A 26,598-nucleotide genomic window follows, 5' to 3' on the forward strand; every position below is an offset into this window, starting at 1 on the left:
TCCGCCATATTGGAAAATTGACCCAATATTGGAAAGGTCGCAGTACACCATTATGTTGCACGTAGGGTTATGTGATGGAGCCTATTAAAGTCGATAACGATGTGGTATTCAATACAGAATACACTGTTTCAAATTTAAACATAAAAATGTCAGTGAGAAAAGTGTGTTGAAACATCGTCGTGTTTTCATAGGGTGCATGCAAAGGATAACATCCGTAGGTTGCCATTCAGGTAAATTTGACATGTTTATGAAGTTTATTATTTTCCTCAATTTGTTTCGAACGACGTCTATTTAGTGAAGCGCACGGATTCCGTGCGCTGAACTGCACCCATGTTTATGAAGGGGTGCATATGGACTCCCAGAGACGCCATAGCAAAAAATATCAAAGGCTCTGGGATTCCGTTTATTTGGACTAGTTTTGCACGTACAATAAAAATAGGTTATTACATCATACGAGTTGATTAAACATTCAGAGCATAACAAACTATATAACATTCTGGGTTTTATTCATTATATATGTGGAAAACCTGTTCATGAATTGTATTTGAACTGCTTATATAAACTGTTATATTTAATTGTAATCTAAACGGTATGCAGCAGTCTTTAAATCCATTGCTGAAGGATACGTAGCATTCCCTAAATTGAAAAATTTGCCTTAAAGCATGTTTAAGTCGACGTTCTCAACAATAGCAAATTTGTCTACCATACATTGATTTTAACTGAATGAAATCATACTTGCATAACTATGCACTATTAAAAAGTTGAACTTAAAACGACACATCAAGTGTAAAAAAATGTAATTATTGGTTTATTACTGGACAATTTACTTCTTTTGACACATCCCATTAAACACAAGCTAGATTTTGACCATTGTACATTTCCATTGATATGTTGAGAGATTCCCGTCAGTAAAAATGTTAAAACTATACTAGATATGATTAAAAATCAAAGTGCTGACAGTACTGATGTGACGATGCTTTTGAAGAGGATGGATATAAAAGCATCAATTTAAGTTTATCTACATCACCAAAATTGTGTATGTGGGTACGAAGATTTTGGGTACGAAACACAAATGGGTACGAAAATTGTGGGTACACAAATTATGCCAAACAAATTGGTTAAACAAAATTTGGGTAGGAAAAAAAATTGGGTACGAAACAAAAATTGGGTACGAAAAAAAATTTGGGTACGAAAAAAAATTTGGGTACGAAAACAAATTGGGTACGAAAAAAAATTAGGGGTACGGGGGAGTAGTAACTGTGGGGAACTTGACCCATTCAGCGAAACTGGGAGGCGGGTTACATTCTCGATCAAATATAACAAGAAATATATTTAAAAAGATATTCGACGTGTATTTTCTGTACCACTTATCTAAAAAAACATTCAGTTACAGTTGTGTATTATAACATTACGTTTCAGCAGATATATTAAAAACTTGACATGATCTTTAATTACACCATGCTCTTTAATTTCACATGTATATCACACCAACTTTATATTTCGTTGTTTTCTTTCCCAAGTTAATGGAGTCATGTGCACGTACGTGATTTCACATATTTTTCTCTTTTGATTATTTTTTTATATTCTAATTCAATAAGCATGGGCATGTTTGTTCGTTAAGTACGGCAATAATTTCATGATAATTCCCGAAAGTAGGTATGAGCACATAGTCGTAAGAGTACTTGAATACGTGAGTACGCATATGAACACATGGTAAGGTTGACTAAATCTCCGCGATATGACCTAATATGTGTTTAAAACAGCAAACAATATCCAACAAAGGAATGAATTATCAAACATAGTATGTGCATTGATGTGGCTCTGTAATTTCTGTTTGAAAAGTTTATTAAATATGCAAAATGAGAAAGCACGCATAAGAGCGAGTTTCATAGATATTATACGGCTATTATGCTGTTTATATACCATACTCGGTTTGAACTAATTCGTTTTCTTTACACTCATGATCGCGTTAAACGTTAATTATACACGTTTTCATTCGCAATTTATTTACAGAATCACTACAAATGTCAAATACAATACAGACCATGCATAGTTGTTTCATTGATCTATAAGCATATATTGGATTGAATATAACTGATTTAAAATTAATGTTTTCAAACTATTATTAAATCTTTTTCCCAAAAAATGCTGTGCTATTTATAGCTGAGCTTCTTTTACCTTTATCAATGATAATCAGCGAGGTATGCCGATTAGAAAAATGGAGCTATCTCGATTGGACTGGCTCGGTGTTTTACATAGGTCGCCATTGTGTAGAATTTTTTCATGGTATGATAACTTAGACGAGCTGCTTCGCAGCATCGTCAAAAAGGCACGAGTGCAACAGTTTTGTCACTGGACATAGGTGTTGTTTGACAGATATGATGTGAATTTAAAACACGGAAAGAACACACCTAATCTATGATACTGTTGCTAAACAGAAGGTCTTTCCACAGTAGTGAAATTGAAATTCAAGCGAGCTCTAAAATCGGTGCATACAATAATGTTGTTTTGAAAATAATTAATCATATACCGACGCAATATAACTATTAAATAGAACTTACAGTCACAAACGCATCTACAATCAGCTTTGGGCTCGAAATGAACATATATTTCCACCAAGTCCATATGAGTTATACCTACATGTTTTCACTATAACATTGCCCTTAAAGGCACATACATGGTTTGGTTTAAGCTACAATTGACATTTTATTGATGGAAAAGTTACGTGTTTCAATTTGTGTTTAAATCCAATATACACCACACAGTTATTGACACGACATGAACGCGTACTTTGACTGTAGACATATAAGGCATAGGCGCAAAACACGCCTCCTTTCATCATTACCTGTTTATCAAGCTTATTGGTTTTGAATTTCATAATGCAATGCAAACGATAGGGGCCGGGCACGAATAAGTAATTTCAATATCAGTATATCCATATATGAAATATACTAGAAGTACGGGTATACACCGTGGCCTTGATCTTTAAGCCAGTAACATAATTCTTGCAGATGGCATATTTTGATCATTTGTGCCATTTAATGTTGAAATCCATTAATTCTTATCAAAATCATTGACTGGGCCAGTTTATGTATTTTGAATAAAGCCAGATAAGAAATATACAAGTGACCACCATGGTCTTGACGCCTGCATCGTGGTTGTTGAGGTTCTTACAGGCAATATTCTGTTTCATCATTCTCACCATTTTAACACGTTATTTGATTATCTATACATCTTGGCTAAAGTAACATTACAGAAATTTGGTTAAGATGTTTTCTTCCTAAATTTGAACTTGAATTTTGAGCTATGTCCGTATTTACTTTATCTGAATTGCATCAAACGCCTAAGGCTTATTGAAACATTCTTTAATCCGTTTCCTGGTTTAAACCATTTTTTGAATCTTTTGCGGGAGATCTAAATTCGCACGTTATGGAACTAACCAATGATCACCCGGTTGATATGCGGAGACTATATACACTACGCCAGCTGTGAGCTAGCACTTGTTTCTTGAGTGTAAAACTTTGTATCATCAAGCCCATCTTCTTTTTTATTTAGTTATTTTGAAATCCATCCCTGCTGAACAAAGATAAGTATCACCACAAACACATTTTCCGCTGCCTACCTGTTCCCATAATGCGGTCAATCATCTTCAATAAGGAAAACGGAAGATTTGAACTATTTAAACATCTTTATTGGTTGAATTCAGTTCTATTAACATTTGCGACTATAGGCATACACAATGCTTACCGACTGGCACAAAAAAATATTTCATAACAAATTTGCTTAAACCATGTTTTCAATATCTTGTACTGGTAACACTTAAGAGTTAAGACCCTTTAAAAGTATGAAGAAGTTGAAACCCTTTCAAATGTTCAATAGACGCTGAATTATTTTAGTCTGCAGGAGTTGACCGCCATTAAAGAAATGTAACTTCCCTTTGAGAGGCTCTTCATGAGTTAGATCTTTTTTTCAAACTAACATAGAAGTTCTATATTTGAATGTTATAATGATTTTTGATGGTGATAACAAATGAAAAGCAAAATGCATGAGAAGACAATTATGTGCCGGTCCTCATGGGAGGAGACACCAGTATCACACCGTCTCCACGCACAAACAGCATGGGGATGTTTCTCTTTGTAGACTGTAATGGAAGACAAAACAACGTGATTAACATATTGTATAATTTAAGAAATCAAACGATTTTTATATCTCTTAAACAAGAGGGCAGCAGGTCCTATAGCTCTCACCTGAAAGCCAAAGGAAAAATATAACAGATGCAGGCAGTATTTCCCTCCAAAAAGGAAATCGCTCCACCATGAATTTGAACAAATAACTATTATTTTGGAAACCAGCTAATTTATCATAAAAACAAAATGTTGAATGTTCTTTGAGCGGTTACACAATGAGTAGGTCAAATTTGTGACTTCTATGGTATACCTAGGTTTAAATGCACCCAAATGCGGAACTTGTCAAGCAAGTAACATAATGAGTGGGTGAAACATGTGACTTCTAGGGTATGGACATGGTATTAATGCACCTGACGGATGAAAATATTCTCACATTTACACAATGAGTTGGTACAACATGTGACTTGTAGGATATGCAAATGGTTTACATGCACCCACATGAGGCACACTTGTTCTGCTCAAGGTGGCCACGTTTTGTCAATGGAAAAGAACAATATCTAAATGGGAAAAGTAATAATTGGATCCATTGTTTTGAGCAAGTTAAATTAAGACTGCCCAAACAAATGTGACTTCTAGAGTATTCACAAACATTTCCTTAATTTACAGTGACCTTGTTTCTGTACCCACAAGTTGTGCAAGAGGAAATAATTTTTGCCTTAAGAGTATTCAGAAGCTTTTTCTTTTAGTTAACATAATACAATTTTTGACCCCACGAGACCAAATGATTGGCTGACATGTTATTGGGACAAAAGTGGTACAAAGTTTCATGAAGGAATGGTATTTGATTCAGCCAAAAGAATGTTCACACGCTTTTTTTTGTTTTGATTTTATGAACTAGTTGTTGACCCCACATGACCAAGTTTCAAACTCAACCAAGAAATATCTTTGGGACTAAAGTTCTCAATAAGTTTATGAGGGCGATACATTAACGTTGCCTTCAGAATGTCCTTTTTTTTTAGATTGATCTTAGATTGACCATTGGTGCTTCATGTTATTAAGTTTTAAAACAAGATTTCATTGGAACAAATGTTCCAACCAGTTACAATAAATGTGGTCTATAGAGTATTCCCACTGTAAAAAAACGATCACAAATGCTCATCATGAGCATGTTGTGCTTTAATCAGAAAATATAAGGCATTCATTTCCAAGCAAGAGCTTCACTCCCCTTCACCCAAAAAGTGAATTTATTAAATTTAATAAAATATTATCATTTCTGTAACAAACAATATAAAGAAGTGAAACTCCAGCTGCTGGAGTAGTATTGAATGATTATTATAAACAATAAGTAGGTCCTTTATTTAAGGCAAGTGGCCGATTGCCAAAACAGTACAAAACAGGACAATACAGCACAATACAAAACAACATAAACACAAACAAGGGCTGTTTGTAAAACATGCATGCCCCCCATATGGGCTGTCCGTTGTAGTGGCAGCCATTGTGTGAATACGTTTTTTGTAACTGTGACCTTGACCTTTCACCTAGTGACCTGAAAATCATTAGGGGTCATCTGCGGGTCACGATCAATGTACCTATGAAGTTTCATGATCCTAGGCGTATGCGTTCTTGAGTTATCATCCGAAAACCATTTTACTATTTCGGGTCACCGTGACCTTGACCTTTGACCTAGTGACCTCTAAATCAATAGGGGTCATCTGCAAGTCACGATCAATCTACCCATGAAGTTTCATGATCCTAGGCATATGCGTTCTTGAGTTATCATCCGGAAACCACTTTACTATTTCGGGTCACCGTGACCTTGACCTTTGACCTAGTGACCTCAAAATCAATAGGGGTCATCTGCAAGTCATGATCAATCTACCCATGAAGTTTCATGATCCTAGGCGTATGCGTTCTTGAGTAATCATTCAAAAACCATTTTACTATTTCAGGTCACCGTGACCTTGACCTTTGACCTAGTGACCTCAAAATCAATAGGGGTCATCTGCGAGTCATGATCAATGTACCTATGAAGTTTCATGATCATAGGCCCAAGCGTTCTTGAGTTATTGTCTGACAACCACCTGGTGGACGGACCGACAGACCGACCGACAGACCGACATGAGCAAAGCAATATACCCCCTCTTCTTCGAAGGGGGGCATAATAAGAATAAAGCATTGGGGGTTTAAACCGGTTTTGGAGCGCTCGATCTCACACTTGGCCCAGCAATATTCATAATACATGTACGTGTAAATAAAATTTAACCTCATAGCATTGTAACTAAAATTAAATAATGATAAAAGGGAATTAAAAAGCATTCAATTTAATAACCATTTAATTACTCAATGGTATTGAAGATACCAGAGCAACAGAGTTACAACTTTTTGAGGAACGATGGAATGAAACCATGAACAAGTGTCAACTACATTCCTTCTTTATAGATAAAGATTTAAGAATGTAGCATCATGAAGTTTATATTTCAGATCATCATCCCACAAATACAGCTTATTTGAAATACTCAACCAAATCATATTTAATTGTCTTGAAAATTGCTCTGCACTCACTCTATATTAAACTTAAGATAGTGAGATGTCATTATCAAATATATTTTGAAGGTGTGTAGCATGATCATTTTCATTTAATTGCTATGCTGTTTTTATCATACCTCTTTAAACTAGGTATACATCAAATTTGGATTTTTTAAGGTTGTGTATATAACATTCCTAGACATTTTGCTTCGAGGGTACTCTAGATTTATGTTTTAAGCTTATTGCATGCTGTTCTTTATTATTTTGTTACGTATGAGTCATTACGCAGTTGTCCAAAGTGCAAAACCACTTATGTTATAGAAACTTCATCCCCATCAGATGCAGCTGGAGCTTTACATACTCAACATTTAAAGCTGAACAGATTGTACATGGAAAGATTTACATACTTAACACTTAATGCTAGACATCATTTTCATTAAACGATTTGCACACATAACATTTAATGCTATACATTTTTCCTATTGAATGATGTACATACATAACAGTCAATGCTATACATTCTTTTCACTGAATAATGTACAAACATAACATTCAATGCTATACATCCTTTTCACTGAATGATTTACAAACATAACATTCAATGCTATACATCCTTCCCACTGAATGATGTACATACATAACATTTAATGCTATACATCCTTCCCACTGAATGATGTACATACATAACATTCAATGTTATACATCCTTCACATTGAATGATGTACATACATAACATTCAATGCTATACATCCTTCCCACTGAATAATTAACATACATAACATTCAATGCTATACATCCTTCCCACTTAATGATTTACATACATAACATTCAATGCTATACATCCTTCCCACTGAATGATTTACAAACATAACATTCAATGCTATACATCCTTCCCACTCAATGATGCACATACATGTACATAAAATCCAAAGCTATACATCCTTCACATTAAATGATGTACATACATAACATTCAATGCTATACATCCTTCTCACTGAATGATGTACATACATAACATTCATTTCTTAACATTATTCCCACTGAATTATGTACATACATAACACTGAATGCTATACATCCTTAACATTGAATGCTATACATCCTTCCCATTGAATGATTTACATACATAACATTTAATGCTATACATCCTTCCCACGGAACGATGTACATACATAACATTCATTGCTATGCATCCTTCACATTGAATGATGTACATACATAGCATTCAATGCTATACATCCTTCCCACTAAATGATATATCAACATAACATTAAATTCTATACTTCCTTTAAAGGGATCTTTTCACGCTTTGGTAAATTGACAAAATTGATAAAAGTTGTTTCAGATTCGTAAGTTTTCGTTTTAGTTATGATATTTGTGAGGAAACAGTAATACTGAACATTAACCATGCTCTAATATAGCAATTATATGCATCTTTTGAAGATTTTAAAACCAAAAAATTATAAAGCGTTGCAACGCAAAACGATTGAATAATTTGGAGAGTTCTGTTTTTGTCGTTAAATTTTGTGAAACTACGAAGATTGCTTATATAAGGTATAAAATACATCAAAAATGTGTACTCGGCGGAATAGCTCAGTAGGCTAAAGCGTTTTTACTTCAGGACTCTGGCAGGACTCCAGGGGTCACTGGTTCGAAACCTGCTCCAGGCAATGTTCTTTTCCTTTTTTTAATTTTTTTCTTGATTTTTTACTGGAGCTTTTATGATCCAATTTTTACATTTATCAATATAAAGCATTTCATGAATAAGTAAAAAAAATGCCAAAATCTGTGAAAAGGCCCCTTTAAATTGAATGATTCAATAAATTACATGCAATGCTATGCAATATTCCCACTGAGTGATGTACATACATAACATTCAATGCTATACATCCTTCCCACTAAATGATGTGCTTACATAACATTCAATGCTATACATAATTCACATTGAATAATATACATTCAATACATTAAATGATTAAATGATTTACATACTCATGATTCAGTGATATTCATTATTCAAATTGAATGATTTTCATTTTTAACATTCAATGCTTCTTTAACTTTTATAGCTATACATTCATGTTCATATTAAATGATTAACAAACTCAACATTTAGTGCTATGTATTATTTACATTGAATTATTTACACACTCAACTGTGTATCCTATTTATCCTACAGTTACATGATTTTATAGAACACAAAACGACCCATAAAGAAAAGATAAGGTTTTCTCCATGGATATTTTTAGATCAGGTTTATCCCACAGTTATTTTTAGAACATGTACATGGGGACTACTTTTTTGGCCTTTCACCCCTGGTTGCGTCATTCAGGTAATTGGGTACGCAGTTGTTTACTGAGTTAACGAATGTGTGTGTTTATGATGGATTATTTAGAGGATAATACACGGCTTTGCCGGGCCGGGCAGTGATTATCGGCCCGCAGAGAGCATAACAGCCCTAGGCCCGTTTGCGACCTGGGGCCGATTATCACTGCCCGGCCCGGCACAGCCGTGTATTAACGTCTATAATATATCTATCTTACTTTTATACTTAATTATATATGGGCACAGGTTTTGAGTCACACTATCATACTATTTTGGTCCTTCACTAATTGATAAAGAACCAGCTTTCCGTTCTTTTATTTTCATTCAATTGATTACGCAATTTATGACGTATCTCATGTGACGTTTTTCAATGACGAAACTAGCTAGACGCTTTGGATTTAAGGACAACAATTTTAAGATCTAATGATTCCAAAATATTACGAATGTGAATAACAGTGTTGGGATATAAATCTGGAATGAAACTGGTGAGACTGCATTTTCGATTTATTAAAATGTCAAATATACTCGACTAACGTGATGTTTTGTTGAACAATTGATGGATCAAATTTAAGAAAAGTGTCAGTGAATTGTTCTTTAACTTTTTGAAGGAAATAGATGTTGAATTAAAAGGGTAATTTCTTTGTTGAATAAGTCGTTCCTTTGTCAGTCGATCAAAGAATGTCTATCTTATTCTAAAAAGCTGCTTACATCAAGTGCTTTAAAATGGAAAAGATGGATGGCGATGAAGAAATGTGTCCAGAATTTTAACTCGTCGTGGAATTAAATTAAACTTTATGAAAATAAGCATGGTTATTACACAACTTCGGTGAGTAGAACAATAACCAGTTTTATTTTCTAAGTCAGTAAGTAAAACATGTGTAAAAAGAGTTGTTTATAGACTAAAATTAACAATATCGGCAGATAAATGCTGAATCATGCTTCATGTAGGTGTCTACACATTTTGTAAATTTCAAAATGGCAGCCATTTTGGTTTTTGGTATTTTACAGTGGTGAAACAGGAATTGTAGTTTGAACACAGCCGGCTGTGTTCTACTTGAGTGTGTAACATTTGGAACGCTGATTAAATTTGAATCGAGGCGTATAGCCATATTTCGTCTCGTTACTCTTCTTTTGTGTCGAATTCTTAAGGACTATTTCAGGTTCCATAAACGAGAAAGATCACAGTTAATTTTACTACGCAATGTTACATGTAGATTCAGATAATTTAATGTGTTTTTGCTTTTATTTTATCAATTAAAGACTACTATTTTGATTCCATCAGGAATAAATAAAACAAGAAACCGTCGGAGACGGGTGATGCTCCCCAAAGTTTTTTTGGTCACAATATTGCACTATATATTCAGATAAAAGGAAACGTCTTGAGGGCACAGTAGTTGGGGGGGGGGGGGGGGGGACAATAATTTTTATAGAAAATTTCAAAGTGCCATAACTCTGTGAAACATCATCCGACCAGAACCCGCTGATAACATGCACATCCCCTCTTGGTAGTGATGCTTCCCATAAAGTTTCATTGAATTCCAATTCCAGTCATTAGTTGCTGAGAAATAGCCCGGACAAGAATTGCACTATATGTACAGTTAATGGAAATTTTCAAAGAGCCATAACTCTGTGAAAAATCATCCGACCAGAACCCGCTGATAATATGCACATCTCCTCTTCGTCGTGAAGCTTCCCATAAAGTTTCATTGAATTCCGGTCATTAGTTGCTGAGAAATAGCCCTGACAAAAATTGTGCACCGACGGACGGACAGACGAAGCGGCGACTATATGCTCCCCCCAAAATAAATTTTGGGGGAGCATAATTAGAAAAATATATTGTAGGATAAATAGAATACTATGTAAGTGTGATTGTGTACTTAAATTTATCCCACTCATCTCAGAAAGGCTTACTAGGCTCGGCAAGCCTCGCCATGTAAACCTTTCTTCACTCGTAAAATAAATTTAAGTACACAATCACACTAACATAGTATTCTCTATATATTCTATAAATTGAATGATTTACATACTTAATGCTCATTTTTTTTAGGTATTATAAATTTGATGCTAAAAAATATTTACATACACATATACACATTTGAATTATTAACACACTTTACCTTTGTTGCTATACATTCATAAAATTTAAAATTTACCAATTTTATTTTCAATAATTCATTTACTTTGTCTGTCCTGCCGTTTTTTGGTAAATTAATAAACAAGAAAGTTAACTCTGTAAGCAAAATTTAAACTAGCATTTATGAGTTATCTCTCTTTTCTAAAACTATTGTTACAAATGTATAACACATTTTTTATTGATTTTTAATTGAAATTTGATTGATATGTTTTATTACATATGCTTTAAACACATGATGTGTTTGAAATCCCTAAATTAGTTAACTAAATATATTATTCTACCAGTTTGTATACTTCAGTAAAATTTCATGTAAATTGATGAAAAAGATAATGACATTCTTTTAGATACATATTGCAAAAATGTATTTACAATCACAGGTGGAAGTAACGTACCCAGGATAGTAAAATAAATTTTTTTTTTTTTTTTTTTTTTTTTTAGGAGCCCAATATATTCAATATAATATATAAAATCATGTTTAATGAGAATTTTTTTTTTTCAAAGAGCCATGAAAAAAAATCCCCACCCTCTGATATTTGAATTCATCAATCCTAACGTAATATTATAAATACTATTTTTTCTTTGGTATTCTGAACAAATTCTGAATAAATCTTTATCGTGCCTCCTGCACTTATAAAACTCTTGAATGGCATTGCAGTTAGCATATCTTGATTATACAAAATGATGGTATACTTCGTACAACTGCTTCAGTCCTGTAGTTTTGTTTTCTTCATTAAATGTAAAAAAAGATGTGATAATACTTATCTTGATTATGCCAACAATGCAATTATACAAATTATGTTCAAAGGCAGATGATGTTTAAATATTTGAAAAAGGTGCAATCATACAGCAGTGTTTTTGTTTCACCATTCTGGGAATGAGGCCCGGTCCCTTTGAATTGGGAAAGATTGCATAGTATTGGCTTATATTGAGAAATTAGTGCTGTTAATTTTTTGCTAACAAATACATCAAACTGAAATTAAAAGAGTTTTAAATAGTATACAGAATAAGGTTCAAATTATAGAGCTGGATGGGAAATGAACTCAATTTTGAGATTAGTGAAACCTTTAATTGTAAATGGTGAAGTCCAATTTGGGAAAAATAAATACTCGTTTCCAAGTGTTGCCTGCATGAGGGCCACACATTTGAACAAAAACAATGTAAATATACTTGATTATTGAGGCAAGCATATATTATAAGAATGCCAGTATGCACCTTGTATATCTCCTCATATGTTTCTTCGTCAATCTCCACGGTTGTGACTGTCTCCTCCACATCTCCCATAATCATGTTCAAATGCTGGTCATAGGCCTTTAAACATATAGAATATTATATGAGCATTGTTCAGGGAAAACTGGGCTTAATGTATGTGCACAAAATGTCTTCCCAGATTAGCTAGTGCAGTTCGCATAAGCTTATAAGGGACGCCACTTTCTGCTTTTATGATTTTTTGTTTTAAGGTCTAAACAAAAATCAAGTCTAGGCACACTGTGTTGTCACTGATAATCCTTTGCACACTGCACAAGCTAATCTGGGACACCACCCTATATATCAGTTTTCAGAGACATATGCTCATATTATAGTATACACATTATTTATGTGAGCCAAGACATTATTTAAACTATTCGAGCTATTTAGAAAATTTAGCAAAGAAGACAGCTACTCGTCAAACTTTTAAAACATCAAATCAGACTGGTACACATAAAATTTAAAACTCAGCTGAGATATAACGAGAAAAAGAGTGTTCACAATATTACACTATAGCCATATAAGCAACAAGAGATGTGTTCGTCAGAAAGACAATGCCCCCTACTGGGCCGCTTTGAAATAAAATTTCTATTTATCATTTTTGCAGGTATAGCAGGGCTCAACATTAACAGTTGTCCTTTTGCCCCTGGCAAGTAAAAGTTGGGTCCGGGCAAGTCATTTATGATCTAGTTGTCCACCCGGGCAAGTGCAAAAAAGAACAAAGCATTTAATTTAGACTTTAATTGCTGTAATCATTTTGTTAAATGTGCAAAAATAAAAAAAGGTTTCGTGGTGTATCATTTTGATCTTCATTTAAAAATATGAGGTTAACAGTTAATGTGATATGTCATGTTTGGGCAAATGGCTTTACGTTCAGGGCAAGTAGATTTTCTAAGTACTTGGATTTTAGGTTAATGTTGAGCCCTGTATAGAAATCATCTCCCTTTAAAGCTTATTACTTCCCTTGGATTTTGTCCAATGCAACCAGCAGGGGGGGGGGGGGTATGTAGAAAGTAAACAAGAAATATCTTTAAAAAAGATATACGGCGTAAATAGTTTAATGAATGAGATCAAGGATAGCGAATGTCTTTTTCTGTGCATCACACGCAGTACGGGATGTTACGGGGAGTTTTCGCGGCTTATTTTACATTATAACATATTTCTGGTCATAAACCTATAGATACAAAACAGAAAACCAAAAGAAGAATGGAAGTGAAATTTAAACATATGAGTCAACCGGCCACACGAGAACAAACCTGTTTTAGTGGTCTGTCGGGCATTGCTATTTGATTCGATTATTAACAGTATCGAGAATCATCGTGCTCATGCTTAAAGTGATATAATGGGCATTTTGCACTGTTGAATTGAGCTGAAAAGAATTAACAGGTCAAAATAGTTAGTTAAAATGTGGTTACTGATCAATTATCTGCAACTCACCTTGCTACCAGTTGTTTATAAAAATATATTTTATATTCGATATTCTTACGTGACCCACCCAGTCCTGTAAGCCGAAATGATCCGTAAAACAATATTGTGTCTTTGTGTCGTATGAACAAATCTGCACTAAAACTAAATTTAGGTTCAACTCGTAAACGCATGATCAGTTGTCAAACGAAAGTACGGTTAATATTCAAATGCATTATTTTTCTCTTTCTGGTATATTGTTTTAGTATGTTGATGCTGCATTAATTACTATAAGTGTATATGAAGTAGAAACATCAAAAATAATCAACGGTTGCGATAGACACCTATAAACTGTTACATGCTCATAATATCACTTTAGTACATTAGGCAATATGGTGGAATAATTATTGTTAAATTTATTAAAAATAATATTTATCATTGTATTGTTGAAAACACATTAAGAATCTATTATTGACATACCATAATTATATTGCTGAATATCTTCTTTTAACATATTTCTGGTCTAAAGAAAATTCCAGGTCACCTAGTTCACGGATAGCGTCTTTATTATATAACGATTATTTTACTGACCGCGAACTCCGGTGATGACCTGTATATAAACTCTGAATGTCCGCGACTTGACCCGAAACCTCGCGGGTTGAAATGCAATTCTTTAAAGTGAGGCCTCGCTTCCACTGCTCTTTATACATTTACATGTTAACATGTTGACAGGAATATGGAAGTAAGTACTAAATATGAGAACATAGCCTTTTAAGTATAAACGCTTTTGTGCTGGTAATACTCTGAAAATAAAAGGTGTACGCACAAACTGTATTGATGTCGAGAATTGAGTGTAAAACTGTTCTATCTATTAAGCCTTTTCATTAGAGATAAAATTGTTTCATACAGTAAAACAGTGTTACAAAGACGCGGATATGTTTCCAATGTTCTGGTGGTATACTCAAATCAGCCAATGGAATAAATGAAGTGTATTCATTCGTACCTAGCCGCGGGAAATTTTATTTGAATTTTATTGGACACTTACAAAGGTCAAGTCAGGGTGAAAAGCTGGCTTATGCAGCTTACGCCGAAAAATGACCAAGTCAGACATCACTGACTGACAACCAAGGCCTGTGGTTTATCAAAGAGATCTTAGCCAGAGTTCATCATGTATCTATGGACATAAGTCAACAGGTATGTAATGAACCCTACCATTCACAAATTAGTACAGGAAAGAAATGATAATTATATCATTAAAAAAAAAACTTAGACAAATCAATCATTTGAGTTATAAATAATAAAAATAAAAAATCTGTACAGTAACTGTGAAAAGAACTTAAATTCTTGGTAAGGAAATATATAATCTGAGATTTATAACTATATCAATTACTTCCCTTGAAAAAAAAAATAATTTGGCAGGTCGATAATTATGTCCATTTAAAGCTTATTACTTCCCTTGGATTTTTTTTCCACCCGGTGACCTAGTTTTTGACCTGGCATGACCCATATTCAAACTTGACCGAGCAATTGTCTAGATACAACTTCTGACCAAGTTTCGTAAAGATCGGATGAAACCTATTCGAATAAGGGAGCGGACAGAAAAGTGTAACAGACTGACTGACAGACTGACAGTGCGAAAACTATATACCCCCTTTTCTTCGAAAGGGGGCATACAAATACCCCTCTCCCTGGCAGCCATGTTTTCAACAGACTGGAACAACTTTCGAATTCAGCTGAGATATCTTTCAGCACAAATGTTTTGAACAAGTTTATTAAAGGAAGATACAGTTAAAAATGTCATCCTGGAGTGTTAACAGGCATTTCCTTGAATTTGACAAAGTGCCTTTTTCAAACTGGGAGATTTCATTGGGACAAATGTTGTATTTCATTTAGATTGGAAATAAGTATGACACCTAGAGTCTTAAAAGGTTTCACATAAGGAAAACTGCCCCGCCCCTTGAGGCAATGTTTTTCAACTACAAACCATTTTAGCACATAGGCCAGATAACATTTGAACAAATGTTCTGTTAAAGTTTAAAGAAGACAGGACCATACAAGTGTCAACAAGCTTTTCCTTTAATTCCATCTCGTGATCTATTTCTTTACGTCACATGATCTAGTTTCAAACTTTGGGGCAAAAAGTTCATTTATTTTGGAAATTATTAAATAGATACAATTTGAAAAATACTTTGAATTATAATTACATGTATATACTTTGTTTGATGTTATTGAGACAAAATTGAGATATAATAATCATTAGTAGTATTTTTTCAAATTTGGATTTACACTTCGATCTGGGCAAGGGTTTAATAGACCCATATATAAGGCTGAACAAAGCCTGATTCTTTTTATCAAACGTACATGCAGCCGTCCCCTGAGCTCCCTGTCGTTGCGCATCTTCACATAGATCCTCTCATCCAGACTGAGACGTATCAGATCCAGGGGCTCCTCCACAATCTGAGCTGGCACTTGCTGAAATGTAATCAAATAACATGAAAATATGCTGGCACTTGCTAAAATGTAATCAAATAACATGATTATATGCTGGCACTTGATAAAATATAGCCATATAACATGATTATATGCTGGCACTTGCTGAAATGTAACCATATAACATGCTCATATGCTGGCACTTGCTGAAATGTAACCATAAAACATGAGTACATGCTGGTACTTGCTGAAGCGTTACCATATAGCATGATTATAAGCTGGCACTTGATGATATGTAACCATATATCATGATTATATGCTGGCACTTGCTGAAATGTTACCATATAACATGATTATATGCTGGCACTTGCTGAAATGTTACCATATAACATGATTATATGGTGGCACTTGATGATATGTAACCATATATCATGATTATATGCTGGCACTTGATGATATGTAACCATATATCATGATTATATGCTGGCACTTGATGAAATGTTACCATATAACATGATTATATGCTGGCACTTGCTGAAATGTTACCATATAACATGATTATATGGTGGCACTTGATGATATGTAACCATATATCATGATTATATGCTGGCACTTGATGATATGTAACCATATACCATGATTATATGCTGGCACTTGATGATATGTAACCATATATCATGATTATATGCTGGCACTTGATGATACAATGTATGTAACCATATATCATGATTATATGCTGGCACTTGATGATATGTAACCATATATCATGATAAAAATCTGGTACTTGCTGAAATCTTACCCCATAACATGATTATATGCTGGCACTTGCTTAAATGTAACCTTATAACATGAATATATGCTGGCACTTGCTTAAATATAACCTTATAACATGATTATATGCTGGCACTTAATGATATGTAACCATATACCATGATTATATGCTGGAACTTGCTGACGTGAAACCATATAACATGATTACATGTATATGCTGGCTATATGCTTGCAGCAGTTTTTTTCTTTTTTTATAAAGAACCGGAAAACGGCACTTTCCCAATTACGAAAAAACTACAAATTTCCAAATTGCTGTCCAAAACAATCCCAATTTAAGGTAAAAAAAAAAAAAAAAAAGGTTTTTTTTTTGGGGGGGAAAATGCAACATTTTGTTAATTTCCCTATGCAGCTCTATGGTTTAGACCTAGGTAAATATAATAATGACAGATTGAATACACTTAGTTATCAATTTTAAAGTATTTGGGAGCATAAAATCAAATACACCAATTTCCCAATTTGAGGGTTTCACGACTCGATTTTCCCCAATTTTCAGGCTTTCACAACTCAATTTTTCCCGATTGGACCGGTACGGGTACTTTTCCCAATTGGACAAAAAAAATCGCTGGCTTGCACTTAATGTAACTATATAACATGATTATATGCTGGCACTTGCTGAAATGTAACCATATACAATGATTGTATGCTGGCACTTGCTGAAATGTAACCATATAACATGATTGTATGCTGGCACATGCTGAAATGTAACCATATAACATGATTATATTGTGCTTAAGTCAATCATGTTCTTTTCTTACAGAAATTTATTGATATTAATTTGTGTTATGATTAATATTTATTGTTATTATTATGGCGATGCAGTCAATGATTGGCTCCAATTTTCAAGAAAGTTAATTCAGCGATGACAACTTCTTTGTTTTGACCAAGTGAAACCCCTGTCAATGGTGTTCTCCTCAAAAAAGAGTTACCGGTAATAAGACCAATGTCAAAATACGCATTGTATTCATAATAATTTTTATATAGTACTACTATTATTTTGGGAACCCTTTTATCACATTTACTATTATAATTATGAACAACATTCTGAGAATATTGGGCTTCATTTATGTCTGTAAAGTAATGTGCCAGTCCGCTAAGGCTAATTAGGGAAAACAAATCCCAAATGATTTTTATTTAACGCCGCATAAAAACTCAAAATCAACAGTAATTCGTAAACTATTTCATAAAATAAATTTAACCCCCAAAAAAATCAGTGTTCCTTCTTGCAATAGCAAAAATTTCAACACTAGATGTGGTCTGGTAAAGAGATTTGAAATGAAACAAAATCCTTGCTTTAATTTTTTTGTGGGACATAATATACCATTTTAATTTTCCATGCCAATATACAAATATTAATGAACAAACACAGGAACCACAAGCCAGTGTACTCTAAATTAACAATAAAGAAGGATCGGATTTCATAAACACAGTTATGTATTGCCCCACATACACTTTTTTTTTGCACACTCTCTTTTATTTTATTCTTCTTGCTGAATCACTAAAAGAAGGGCTTTCTCAATTAAGCTCCACTTATTAATAATAACATAATAATAATTCATGAGAACTACGTCGTGCTTCCGACGCTGCCCGAAGCCAATCTCACGTTTGCTAGTCAATGTTCCGATATCGTTGCAAGAAATTAAAATAAAAACAAAAATTTTGTATTTCGTTGAATCTATTTCACCAGACCACATCTAGATTTGTTATTTTGGATATTTCTATAAGGAATACTGATTTGTTATGGGTTAACTATATTTGACTGAGGAAATAGTTTCAGAAATGTTCGTTGATTTTGGAGTCTTTATGGAGCTTTGAAGGAAGTCTCTTCTAAGCATAACTCAAGTCAAGGCCAAGGTTGCCAACCCAGATTTAAATAGCATGTGCAGAGCACAAAGACTATTCTAGGATATATTTGAAGCACATGAATTGTCTGGTTACACTGGAGACCCAGCAGCTCATATACAGGATGAATGCATTGATTCTGTAATTGCCCACGGAGAAAATGTGTCCAATAAGGAGGCTATGATGGCCTAGAGTTCACTGAAATCCGTTGTTGAAGACTAAAACTCTTGATCTTGTTCTTGACCCCACTTGATCCAGTTTCAAACATGGCCTTCATATTGTCAAGCTGACCATTCTTACCATATTTAAATCAAGACATAAATGAGGCCTCTATAGTAGTTAAACTCTTTTATCCTGTCACATGCCTTTAAATCAGCCCGATAACCAGGTTACCTAATATCCCAAAAGTTATTAGGCTAGATGACAACGTGACCTTGAATATCCGTCAGTTGCTCTCCGTGCATGCGCACGCCTGTACTATTTTCTATTAATAAAATATACTTGTTTTCAATTAAAAAAAAACAAAAAAATACATGTAAAGCACGTTTTGTTTAAACATTATTATTTTAACAGCATTATTTCGCCTTTGTGCATTGAATTAATAACGATTGACTCGATTTCTGTGTTGTTTAACAAGATGAAAGCTAGCCTAAGCGTTTTGCATGACGTGACGTAACAATGTTTATGTTCGCGCGTGTTTTTTCCCATATTAAATATTTAAACACAAAATACTTGAAAACTTGATATTTTAGAAACATTTCAACGAATGTGACAGGATAAATAGAATAATAGGTTGATGACGTGGATGCAGAATGGTTATCTGGCTCGTGGGAGGATTCCTTTGACTTGCTGGATAACCATTCTCCATCCACGTCACCAACCTATTATTCTCTATATACCTAGTGATTTAGCTTCTGGAGGCACCTGACCCCAAGTTCAAACTTCGACTACATATGCTTAAAATGCATGTTTACATTCTGATCAAGTTTCATAACGTTTTAGTCATAAAATGTTTCCCAAAGAGAAGATTTTTTTTAAATATTTGACCTGGTGACCTAGTGTCAAGACTGGTGACTAATATTCAAACTTCATGGGCTAGATATTGTCAAGATAAACATTCTAACTAAGTTTAATTCGGATTAAGTCATACATGTGGAATCTAGAGTGGTAACAAGGTTTTCCTAAGATTTGACCTAGCAGTGCTTTTTCTCATCATTTAGGGAATATGACCTAAACCAATTATTAACCAGGTTTTCCAAAGGAAAAAACTGGTTATTAGATTGGCGAATGTCGGCGGGCGGGCGGGTGGTCGGTCTGGCGGGCGGGCTGAACAAGCTTGTCCAGGCCATAACTTTGTCGTGAATTGTGAGATTTAAAAATCAGTTCACACATTTGTTCACCATCATTAGACGGTGTGTCGCGCGAAAGAATTACGTCGATATCTCCAAGTTCAAGGTAACACTTTGAGTTCAAAGGTAAAAAATGGCCATAAATGAGCTTGTCTGGGCCATAACTATGTCATTCATAGTGCGAGATTTTAAAATAATTTGGCATATTTGTTCACCATAATTGGACAGTGTGTCACACAGAAGAATTACGTCAATATCTCCAAGGTCAAGGTAGCCACGACTAAAAATAGATTAATTTATATACAAAGGGGGTTAATTATAAACAATCAGTTCAGTTTGAGTTGTCTCCCTTTATCAGACTTTTTTTTTCTAATTGAAAACCAGGTTTTGGGACAATTTTGTCTCTTGTATTGGGCATTATAGCGTTAATTTAGTTTAAATTGGGGAAAAAAACAGATATGTGTCCATAGGGAACAGATGCCCGAATATTCCACTTTTGTCTCAAAACACAACATACATGAAAAAAGTAATTGATAGGTAATCATGCAGGTAGACTCGCACACCAAAAATCAGGTCAATATCTGCAAGCGTTGAGAAAAAGTCCCAAAAACTGCTGTTTTAAGAATATTTCAAAGTCCAAGGCCCGCAACTTCTCCAAAAATAAATGGACCGAAACAAAACTCACACATGTTCTGTTAGTCCTGCAGATGCAGTCACATCAAAAATCAGGTATTAAAATGTCTGAAAGCGGTCTGGAAAACTGTTTTTCAATAAAAAAAATCAACTCACAGGGCCTGTTACTTCCCCAATATCCAATGTGACAAAATGAAACTCTATCTTGATCTGTATGTAATTCAGGTAGACTCACACACATAAATCAGTTAAATATCTGAAAGGAATAAAACTTCGGAAAAAGGATTCTGAATTAACGACTGCGTCTGCTATATGCCACCCTACAGAGGCATAATTTTTCTTAATCTTGGCGGGACAGTCCTGCTTTTGGGGTGTTTAAATCCCTGTGTCCCAATGTGACACAATTTGTCCAGACATTCGTAAACAAGAGGCCCATGAGGGCCTGAATCGCTCTACTGCTATAAACACTGTGCAAGTTTGGAAATAATAAGATGGAAACTGTGTACTTAATCGCGCAAACAAGGAGAATTTTCTCAAATTCAAGGGGAGATTATTGTGTACTTATTTCTCCGATACTGCTTATCTTCAATAGGGTTCAAGTCCTCATTGATATAAAGATACTGTGCAAATTTGGAAATAATTGGATAAAAACTGTGAAATTAAATGCGTAAACAATCAGGATTTCAAAATTTTCTCATTGTGCTGTTACACTTTTGTTATTTATGAAGTTGGGCTAGAGCTAGGTGCGGAGGGCGCATGGTTTGGTAGGGGTTTGGTACGGTCTATACCGGGTTTTAGCTTTTAGCATTGTAGAAGTTGTTCCCCTTAGATAATTTTTCACCACTTGAAAGTCATATACGTTTAGGCAGCATTTTGCACAATGCAGTGATTTTCACCCCAAAAAGGTCCTCTTTATGCCCCCACAGTGTAAGTTTGGGTTTTATATGATGTTATTATATGATTACTTTGCATTATGAAAGTCACAATCCTGTATTTTCTGTGTAAGGTTAATTTTTTGTTGTGTTCTAATGGTTGTGATGTCACGTTAAATTTTACAATTTGTTTAAGAGAGTGATTATTCCTGTGTATGTAAATCTATCTGTTATGCAGATACTATGCTATTATATAATGAATAGGACAGTACATTTTTGCTGTTTATGAATAGGACAGTACATTATTGCTGTTTATAGGTCTTAGGCCAAGGCATATATTTTGCCTGGGTTCATGGTTTGTCTATGCATGTATATAATACCGGTCCGTCAGGGAAATTAGGTTCTTTCAGGTCCGTCCGGTAAATTAGATTCTTTCAGTTTATATGAAATTCAGCTAGGACACATGTTTTCTGAGTTTAAGGATTAATAGATTAAGGCATTTCACATTCTGATTTGTTTATCAGGCATACATGTATGATATTCATATTATAATCATTGATCATGTATGAATTCTGTATGGTGGACTTATTAGTGTTATTTGTATACTTTAAGTCTTTTACCTTGGCTCTCCGGGGCGACATAATGAATAAAAGGAAAAACAAGCATTAAGGCTTTGTCATTATACTCATATTCAAGGGGAAGTCATTTTGGACTTATTGCTTTGATATTGATCTTTTTTAAAAAGTGTTTGAGTCCTCATTGATACAAAGACACTGTGCAAGTTTGCCAAGAATTGGATGAAAATTATGGACTTTATCACATAAAAAAACTGAATTTTCATTTTTTTCTCAAATTCAAGGGAAGATAATTCTGATCTTTTTACTCTGATGTTACCCATTTTCAATAGGGTTCAAATCCTCATTAATATAAAGACACTGAACAAGTTTGAAAAGAATCGGATGAAAACTGTGGACTTTATCGCGTAAAGAAGAAAAAGTCTTATGCACGGACGGACGACGGAAACCACGCCATGACATAAGCTCTTCAGGCCTTCGGCCAGTAGAGCGGTTTGACTCATCATTCAGATAAAGAAACTGTGCAAGTTGGGAAATGATTGGATGAAAACAGTGGACTTTATTGCGTAAACAAGCCTTTTTCAGAGCTCCAGATAAGGTTTTGTGAAATTCTTAACGTTACTACTAGATTTTCTAAAAGAATTCTTAACTCTAAAATTTTATTCTTAATGTTACTACTAAGTTTTGAAAAATAATTCTTAACATTCTTAATTCTAAATGATCTAAACATAATTAAAAATGTTTTTTTTCATGCAAAATGCAAAAAATCAAGTGAACATACTTGCAACTTTATTTGCGCGAGTTCAACATTTTCTATTCAGTAGTATACAATAGTTTCAATAATTTCAACAAGGTACATGTATTCCATTTAATAACCTTGAACTTTTCATGTCATTTCAATTTTTGCCGTAATAAAGATTATCTACATACAACATTGTATAAGATCTTTTCTATAATGTCTTTCTTTACATTCAACTAAGGCTCACTTTGCGTACAACATGTTAAAAGCGTGTTTTTGTGCAAGTTTTGCAGTTTTTTAGGACGTCCTCCTGGCGCAGCCATTTCTTGTTGACAGACTGTACTAGCCGCTTTTATTGGAAAATGCGCTTCGTTTAACATACCCGATAATCATTCTATATAAGTACCGAAAAGATCTTAATACGTGAAAAGAACTCAATAAAAATCGATACGAACCGATGTTAAAATAATATTCGTAACTTGATTTTGTAATTCTTAATGGTGCGACCAGATTTTAAAATAAATAAGTAACAGACTTGAAAATTATTGTTAATTACGAAAATACGACCCTTATCTGGGGATCTGCTTATTTCACAATTTTCTCAAATTCAAGGGGAGATAAATCTGGACTTTTTACCCTGATGTAATCCATTTTCAATAGGGTTTGAGTCCTCATTAATATGAAGACACTGAACAAGTTTGAAAAGAATCGGATGAAAACTGTGGACTTTATCGCGTAAACAAGAAAAAGTCTAACGCATGCACAGACGGACGACGGAAACCATGCCATGACATAAGCTCTTCAGGCCTTGGGCCAGTAGAGCTAAAAACGACATATGTTCTATAAGGTAACAATAAAATTTGCTATTCAAGCTCCCTCTGGCTTAAATTACCAGCGCTAATCCTTGCTTGCCCCTTTTTAACAAACCATATCTACTAGTCGAGTGATTCAGTGTTGTTTTTGACACCTTTATACCAGCCATCTATCAGCAAATTATTGGCTTTATTGGGCATTCACACCGTATTTTTATGATAGGGGTCACTAATTGCTAGCGATATATGCATCGTAAAGAATTAAACGCAGACTGCTTTTTTATTTCATGGCCCAAATCAAGTCCAAAGATACCCAGTGTTTTTTTCACCATTTTGGGAATAGGGCCAGGTCCCTTTGGATTGGAAAAATTTGCGTTGTTTTGAGTAAAATTGGGAAATTAGTGTTGTTGCTGTTTTGCTAAACAAGAGCACCGCAAAACGGGTGCCACGCTCGGCTGCGGGTGCAGTTTTGAATAAATAAAAGCTTGTCAGATTATTTTTTTTTTAACGTCACAGTGACTTTGACCTTTGACCTAGTGACCCAAAAATGGGTGTGGCATGTAGAACTAATCAAGGGTCAGCTACATAAGAAGTTTCAAAGATGTACTTTGAAGCACTTTGATTTTAGAGCCAATGTTGTAAAAAACCTTGACAAAATGTTAAGGTTTTAGCACGACGCGGATGACAAGACGATGGACACGACGAGCTGGCTATTTTTTCCATTGGAAATGGGTCCGATTAATGGACTCGATTTTGAATAAAAAAAAACACACTGATACAACATGACGCTAAAAAAAACTGTCAAAACACTAGTTTTGTAAATCAAACAAACTGAGCGCTTACTGATAAACATTGATGTTTCACATAAATTAACAAAAATCCTTTTGTCTGATTTTCAGAAAATAATGTGTACACATTGCATCAATCTAAATTTAGAGTAAATTGATGATTGGTTGAATAAAAACAGTGCTCGATGCGCGCACATCGCGCTGAACGATTACACATGCCTCTGTCCCAAATTGAATCATATAGAGGCATGCCCGCCATTTCACTTTATGGATTAATCCGCATAGTGCACATGTGTGTTTACTACGGAAAATCGAGAATGTCTGTGTTCATGAAATTCTTAAACACATTTATCCTCAATATTTGCTAGAAAGTATGAGATTTTGTAAGTAAAATACTAATTACTGACTACAGTAAAGGTGGCATGATTGATCGTTTTAGGTGTCCCGCTTTTTGGCCAATGTCCCGAAATTTTTAATGGAATGTCCCCGATTGTGACCTGATAATTTCTGGCATGTATAATAATGTGTATTATACCACCCAAGGTTAAATAATCCAGTCTAAACACTTATTTTGTATATCAAACAAATTGAATGCTGATCATTACACATAGATGTTTCACATAAATTAGTTTCTTTTTCAACTGATTTTCTGAAAAAAGTTTGAACATATTGCATCAATCTGAATTGAGAGTGAGGATTGGTTTAACAAGAAAAGTACTTGAAGGGCCCACATCGCATTACACATGTTAATTTGGAATACCCTGTGCCGATTGGATGTCAAAATGATGCATACCCCATATTTCACTTCATGGAATCACGTGCATGCACATAGTGCCCTTGTTCATTTACATCCGGAAAATCAGGAACATTAGTGTTAACTAGAGCTTTGTCACAGACGTGACGAATACCCCCACATGCCACATTGACACATAATATTTTGCATGTCATCTTCAAAAAACAAACAGCGGACACCATGCTCAATTTTTAAAACGCACTAAGTGACCCCTTGACCTAGTTTTTGACCCAGAAAAGCCCATGTTTTAACTTGGCCTTAAGATCATCTCCATAAAACTTTTGACCAAGTTTGGTGAAGATGGATGTAATCTACTTGAATAAGAGAGCGGAAACCATGCTGAATGTTTAAAAACGCACTAAGTAACCCCGTGACCTAGTTTTAGGCCTGGAATGGCCCATGTTCAAACTTGTCCTAGAGATCATTTAGATAAAACTTGTGACCAAGTTTGGTGAGGATTGGATGAAAACTACTTGAATTAGAGAGCGGACAACATGGTGAGGTTTAAAACGCACTTAGATACCCCGTGACCTATTTTTTGACCCAGCATGACCCATATTCAAACTTGACCTAGACATCATCTAGATACAACTTCTGACCAAGTTTGGTGAAGATTGGATGAAAACTACTTGAATTAGAGAGCGTAAAACATTGTGATGTTTAAAACGCACTAAGTGACCCCGTGACCTTGTTTTTGACCCGGAATGCGAATCTGAAGTAACTGTGATTGACGCATTTGTCAACTGGCTTTTTGTAGAATAACCTGGCAACCTGGCACTTAATTGCTCATATATTTTCTGGTGGTTCAGGTTTGCTCTCTCTTTCACATGGATATATGGGATACATTTCTGCTAATTTTTTACTTATACTTTATGTATATATTTATAATTGTGATTTGATTGAAATCCGTGTGTGAAATTAATTTCTTCTTATTTCAGGATCCGAAAGAGGCTGGCTCAGATGACGAGGAAGCAAACCTGGATGAGGATGAAATTAATAAGAGATTTGTATTGTATTCTAAAGATTGAATAAATGAATGCTTTTTTGGATGTTTTATGTTATGTTTATCTGCATTTTTAACAAAAATGTTTGGGCTGGTAAAATCTGACTCTGGCATGTTCAAATTCCCATAGTACTAGCCCGACTTGCTTGTAGATTTAAATCTGAATTTCAATG

The 26,598-nt window shown here is 34.4% G+C and overlaps 1 protein-coding gene across 1 annotated transcript in view; it reads right to left on the reverse strand.

Moving 5' to 3' along the window:
* Window positions 1-3,676: 3,676 nt before the first annotated feature.
* Window positions 3,677-26,598, reverse strand: part of LOC127860070 (U6 snRNA-associated Sm-like protein LSm3) — a 30,642-nt gene continuing 7,720 nt past the window's right edge. Inside the window, exons 2-4 of the mRNA XM_052397865.1 lie at window positions 16,123-16,233; window positions 12,325-12,420; window positions 3,677-4,141 (exon numbers count right to left, since the gene is read on the reverse strand). Of these exons, the coding sequence (XP_052253825.1) occupies window positions 4,058-4,141; window positions 12,325-12,420; window positions 16,123-16,233 (291 nt within the window). The 3' untranslated portion in view covers window positions 3,677-4,057. The remainder of the gene's footprint in view (window positions 4,142-12,324; window positions 12,421-16,122; window positions 16,234-26,598) is intronic.

This window comes from Dreissena polymorpha, chromosome 1 (genome assembly GCF_020536995.1).
Source record: "Dreissena polymorpha isolate Duluth1 chromosome 1, UMN_Dpol_1.0, whole genome shotgun sequence".
In the NCBI taxonomy this organism is placed as follows: Eukaryota; Metazoa; Mollusca; class Bivalvia; order Myida; family Dreissenidae; genus Dreissena; species Dreissena polymorpha.